The sequence below is a fragment of the Daucus carota genome, chromosome 1 (assembly GCF_001625215.2).
Source record: "Daucus carota subsp. sativus chromosome 1, DH1 v3.0, whole genome shotgun sequence".
Classification (NCBI taxonomy): domain Eukaryota; kingdom Viridiplantae; phylum Streptophyta; class Magnoliopsida; order Apiales; family Apiaceae; genus Daucus; species Daucus carota.
Window position 1 is genome coordinate 6,586,005 of NC_030381.2, and position 6,033 is coordinate 6,592,037.

At 29.9% G+C, this 6,033-nt stretch overlaps 1 protein-coding gene across 1 annotated transcript; it reads left to right on the forward strand.

Moving 5' to 3' along the window:
- Window positions 1-876: 876 nt before the first annotated feature.
- Window positions 877-4,007, forward strand: LOC108217167 (transcription factor TCP21). Its single transcript, XM_064086718.1, has 2 exons — window positions 877-1,297; window positions 3,802-4,007. The coding sequence occupies exons 1-2, from the start codon at window positions 877-879 to the stop codon at window positions 4,005-4,007; spliced, it is 627 nt and encodes a 208-aa protein (XP_063942788.1).
- Window positions 4,008-6,033: the final 2,026 nt, after the last annotated feature.

The following is a 6,033-nucleotide window of genomic DNA, read 5'->3' on the forward strand; positions in this document are numbered from 1 at the left end:
CGCAGCAAAAACCATTAACTTGACTTGGTATAAGCAGAGTAGTGGTGATTTTGAACTTAAACTAAAACAGGGGAAAAGAACGTTTAATTAAAAAGGAACAGGGGACACAAGAGGAGTATATGTTTTAACCGAAACAGAGTAATAATAAACTGGGTTTGTTAAACGAGGGTTTTTTTTAATAGCTAAATTTTTAATTACTTTTATAATTACTAATTAGCAATTTAAGCAATAAAATCAAGAACAAGAAAATTTGGGGTTTTAGATCTAAACCCTAACACAAATTGATTTTGTGCTAGGATTTAGTTGACTATTTCAAGAGATCACAAATCTATACTACTCACAAGCTCAATGATTCTTCATTTCCCAAAAGCCCTTAAGCATATATGGTGGTACTAAGAATCATATTACTTGTAGAAAGAAAATAGAGACAACACAAGATCAAGCTAAAAGAAAATTTGCACTAAAATAAAAAGTGTTTACAAATATGGTATGAAATTGAGAGAACAAAAGAAGATCTAGCACTATACTACCTACCAACTGGGAAAAGACTAGGTTAAAAAGAAGATCCTTACAAGTAAAGAGATGGGGGAATTTATAGCTAAAGATTTAGGGTTTAGGGGTAGGGTGGCTAAATCTTGACCATCCATGCGCCTTGTGTGTTGGGTAGATCATAGCCCTCCATGTGCCCCTTACTTGCCAACTCATTTTGATTTTCTTCTTTTCTTTTCTTTTTCTTCCATTTTCTTGCCTTTTCTCTTTTTTCTTTATTTATCTACATTTTCCTGAAATAAAATAAATAAGCGATTAATACTACGAAAATAAACAAAAAAATAGGCATTTAAATATGCAAAAATATGGACTAATCATGTAGCAAACATGTCTCCGGTTAAAGATTGTGACAAGCACAACAAGATGCAGGGTCGGGGCAAGAAGATCAAAATGTCCGCTTCATGTGCTGCTCACATCTCCCAGTTGACAAAAGATTTGGGCTTCAAGTCCGAAGATGAAACTCTTCAGTGGCTTCTAGACCGTGCGGAGGGGCGTGGCACTGCAACTCCGTCTGCTAATGCTGCTGGTAGGGCCTCTTCTGAGACCCCCAAAGTGCCTGAGAAAAAGAAAGCTGAGCCTATTTGCCAGGATGCTGTTCCGAAGACCTCGGGATCTGCGCCTGTGGGCCCCACTCCCGTGTTTATACCAGGGAAAGGGTTTTGGATGGTGCCTGATGATGGGGGCAAGCCGCAACAGGTGTGGCCTGTGCCACTGGTTCTCACTCGTGGCATTGGCGTGAGGATGCAGGGTCCATATGCGCCGGGGTCGTCAGAGCAGAACCAGAAGCCTTAGGTCCGATGAAATGACATGTTTTTGTTTCGTATAGGAGACATTTGAATGTTTTTATAGCTTTGGTGGGTCCTTGATCCTTTAAAGTTTAATAATTTTATTTTAAGGAGAGTTTTGTGTGTGTCGAATTTCTATAATTTGTTTCGTAACTTATAAAAATAATCGAATATCATATAAATGAAATTGGCTAGCAACGCTTCGATTTTTCAAGATGACTTGAGTTTATAAAATCAACGGTCATAATCCCAAACTTTTGGGTTTGTTTATCGAATGACATGATTAACTTGACTTTAGTCTCTTTATATATTCGTATTATGTTGTTGTCTTCTCCATTTTTGTATGACAGGATACATGTATTTGTGTGTTTTTCATCTTCATACCGAACATATATTTCAAGTTCTTAATCAAATATATATGTGTAATTTTTGTGATTTCTAGATATGTATTTTTAACAAATCTTTTCATATTGTCGAGTTACATATCTAAAGTGTGTGTAATTGCATAATAGGACAATTTTTGTTAATTAAATAATGATGATTTTGGTAAGGGAGTATTTGATTTGTGGGCCTCTTTTTGACAAATTGGGACCAAATTTTACTAATTTGAAATGAACTTCGTTAGACAAATATCCAATTGATTATGCAATCATATTGAAAATCAAATAAATAAGATATATGATGAGCGATTTTGTTTCCAGATCGTTTAATATGTCAAATACAATTATTTTTGTTTACTGTTTATGGAGTGATAGTTCTTGCTGGATTTTTCTTATAAAGTAATTCAAGTCAAATTTCAAATATTTTAAAAAAAAAATCACATGACTAAAATCAATATATCTTAACATCCGTACGGTTGGAGCGTTGAAATAATTATTTTATTAATTTATTTTGTTAATCAGGAATGAATCTCATTTTAATGAGTAGTATTTCTTACTAGATTTTTCTTATAAAGTCTCGCAAGTCAAATTTTAAATTTTTTAATTATTTTTTCACATGACTAAAATCAATATATTTTAACATTCGTACGGTTGGATCGTTGAAAAAATCATTTAAAAAATTTATTTTGTTAATCAGGAATGAATCTCATTTTAATGAGTAGTATTTCTTACTAGATTTTTCTTATAAAGTCATGCAAGTCAAATTTCAAATCTTTTAATTATTTTTTCACATGACTAAAATCAATATATCTCAGCATCTGTACGGTTGGATTGTTGAAAAAATCATTTAAAAAATATGTTTTATTAATCATAAATGAATCTCATTTTAAGGGGAAGTGCTTCTTACTAGATTTTTCTTATAAAGTCATGCAAGTCAAATTTCAAATATTTTAACTATTTTTTCACATGACTAAAATCAATATATCTTAGTATCCGTATGGTTGGATTTTTAATAAAATTATTTTAAAAAATTATTTTATTAATCAGGAATAAATCTCATTTTAAGAAGTAGCACTTCTTATCGATTTTTCTTATAAAGTCACGCAAGTCAAATTTCAAATATTTTAATTATTTTTTCACATGAATAAAATCAATATATTTTAACATTCGTACGGTTGGATCGTTGAAAAAATCATTTAAAAAATTTATTTTGTTAATCAGGAATGAATCTCATTTTAATGAGTAGTATTTCTTACTAGATTTTTCTTATAAAGTCATGCAAGTCAAATTTCAAATCTTTTAATTATTTTTTCACATGACTAAAATCAATATATCTCAGCATCTGTACGGTTGGATTGTTGAAAAAATCATTTAAAAAATATGTTTTATTAATCATAAATGAATCTCATTTTAAGGGGAAGTGCTTCTTACTAGATTTTTCTTATAAAGTCATGCAAGTCAAATTTCAAATATTTTAACTATTTTTTCACATGACTAAAATCAATATATCTTAGTATCCGTATGGTTGGATTTTTAATAAAATTATTTTAAAAAATTATTTTATTAATCAGGAATAAATCTCATTTTAAGAAGTAGCACTTCTTATCGATTTTTCTTATAAAGTCACGCAAGTCAAATTTCAAATATTTTAATTATTTTTTCACATGAATAAAATCAATATATGTTAACATCCGTACGGTTGGATCATTGATAAAATTATTTTACAAAAATTATTTTATTCGAAAATTTTCCACCCCTTCAAGCGGGAAATTTTGCCGCCCAAAGTTAAATTTGACCGACTACAATTTTGACCGAAGGCGGTCAAAAATAATGACGTCAGCACTAATTTTTTTGGAGGGAACTTTCCCTCCTATTTTTTGAGGGACCCACATACTAAATATGACCGAATAAATTTGACCGGTGCCAAATTTGACCGTTTTTGGTCATATATGAAAGCGGTCAAAAATAGTCGGTCAATTTTAACCTTGACTTGATATCATACGAATTTGACCATAAATTTGATTGCTTGCAGTCAAAAATAAGTCGGTTAAAAATAATCGGTCAAAAATACCTGGTTTTTCTTGTAGTGGCTCCATGTGCTGCTCGAATCTTCCAGCTAAAGGAAGACTTGGGTTTGAAGTCTGAGGGCGAGACAAATTCAATTCAGTGGCTTCTCGAACATGCAGAGGAGTCCATCACTAGGGCAAATGGTGGGACCCCAAAACTCACAGATAAGGAAGCTGAGCTTGTCGATGATGATGGTGGTTCGAAGACCGGAGGACAGTGCCTGTAGGACCTCGTCCAGTGTTTATACCAGGCAGAGGATACTGGATTGTGCCTGGTTGTGTTCTTGGAGCACAACCAGTCAACCCTAAGCTCCCATGATGAATCCATTGAGGACATTTTTGAGGGTCTATATTTGAGTTGGAAGAGATTTTTGTTTCAAAAAGGTGAAGTTTGAATGTCAGGGGCCGGGTGGAATTGGAACGATTAATGAATAATAGCCTCATTGTAATTTTGTTTGTGAGTTATGGTGTGTCAAATTATTTTGATTTATTTCTTCATTCATTAATAAAATGCATATCAAGCTGTAAGTTATAAAATATTTTGAAGGATGTGTCAAATTTTGACACACATTTCCTTCGAAATTACACACGTATGGTCACAATTTTATATACCCAACATATTAATTAATTACACAACATATGTATTTCATATATAAAAATTTCATTTGACATGAGAATATAAAAATATTATTATTACTTTTATGTTATAGAAACATAAAGTTTACAATTTGAATAAGAATTAATTCAACAGGTAAAATGAAAATGATTTCTTATCTCCAGAATAAAATTTTCCGAAAAAAAGTTTATAATTAGTTTAGAATGAGAGTATAATCAAGACGTGTATATTTGTACTGAATAAGCTAGTTCAAAATTCTATTCATATATATATATATATATATATATATATATGAATATTGTATTTATTATATGTTTATACCATATTTATCTATTTTCTAAATTATATTAAAATTTCAAGATAATTAACTTATAAGATTATTAACCCCGATAAAAAGTAGGGGGATATTCATCATATAATATTCTTTTTAGAAACACAATATACACATCTTTATCATAAACGGGCTCCATATTTCATGTAAAACATAATAGATTATTTATATATTAACAATTTAACTTTTATTGTATTGCTAATTATTTAACTATACACCATCAAGATTTCATGAGTTACACAACATCTTAATGAATTATAAAATAGAAAGTTAGGCATTTAAATTGATAAAACAATTAAAAGCTCCTTTGGTTCAAATGGGGCATGAGTAATTAGATATCCTGGTATTGGTTTGAGATTCTGATATCATGTTGGTAGAATGAATATGGTTGATTTAAAATATTTTTGAGTGACTAATTTATTTAGAATAATGTTTAGTTCATATTTTTATATATTTTTGAGTTCTTTTGTATTAAAAATTTACATATAATATACAAATAGGGATGAACATAAAAGATAAAAAAATTGATTTCACAAAACCAAGTATTATTTATTTTTCAATATACTAGTTGAATAATATGTGTCAAACATATTATTAATATATAAGCAACATTTGTATGACTTTTTTTCCGCATTACCGAATTTTATTCTTTTGACTAATAACTTATGTTAGAAGTTGTTGGTTATATATATGAAACATATGAAGATGTGTAAGATCAAAATATCATTTACTATTTTTATTTAGAGCAATTGGTTGTGGTGCTTGCTTGGAAAAATCTTATCCGCAGACGCCCCACACTCAAATTATAATTCGTAACATTGACAAGATCTTAAGTAGCAAATCGTAATATAAGCCATTCATATGTCAAGATTTGCCCAACTTTATTTCATTGCTTATACAAATTTTATAGATAAATAAGTGATTTTAGTGATCTCCCTTTTCATCTGTGTGTAATTTCATGAAGTATGTCTAATTTAATTTTTATCTTTTAATAGTTTCTGCATATATATGACAAACATATTGAATTTACAGATGATGATTGGATTTGCATCTATTATGATAGCTGTGGATAAAGGTTGCAACAATGGTGGGATATTATTTGATTTTTTTTTAATTTCAGGATAATTAACTAATAAAATTTTCATTATAATTGGGTATCAAACATAAGGGATATATTAATCATATAATATATTTTTTTGTAAGGATCATATTATATATTTTTCAAAACATAAAGGGGCAGGGTAGGGGCAGGACTCAGGAGAATCCATGAAGAAGGAAATGGTAGATTCTTCTTCAGAAGAAGGAA

Bases quoted from the DNA above. Each gene is read 5' to 3' on its own strand.
- LOC108217167 (XM_064086718.1), top strand. From the start codon at position 877: ATGTCTCCGGTTAAAGATTGTGACAAGCACAACAAGATGCAGGGTCGG. The intron at 1,298-3,801 runs GTCCATATGCGC...TTTTTCTTGTAG, and splicing joins CATTGGCGTGAGGATGCAGG to TGGCTCCATGTGCTGCTCGA.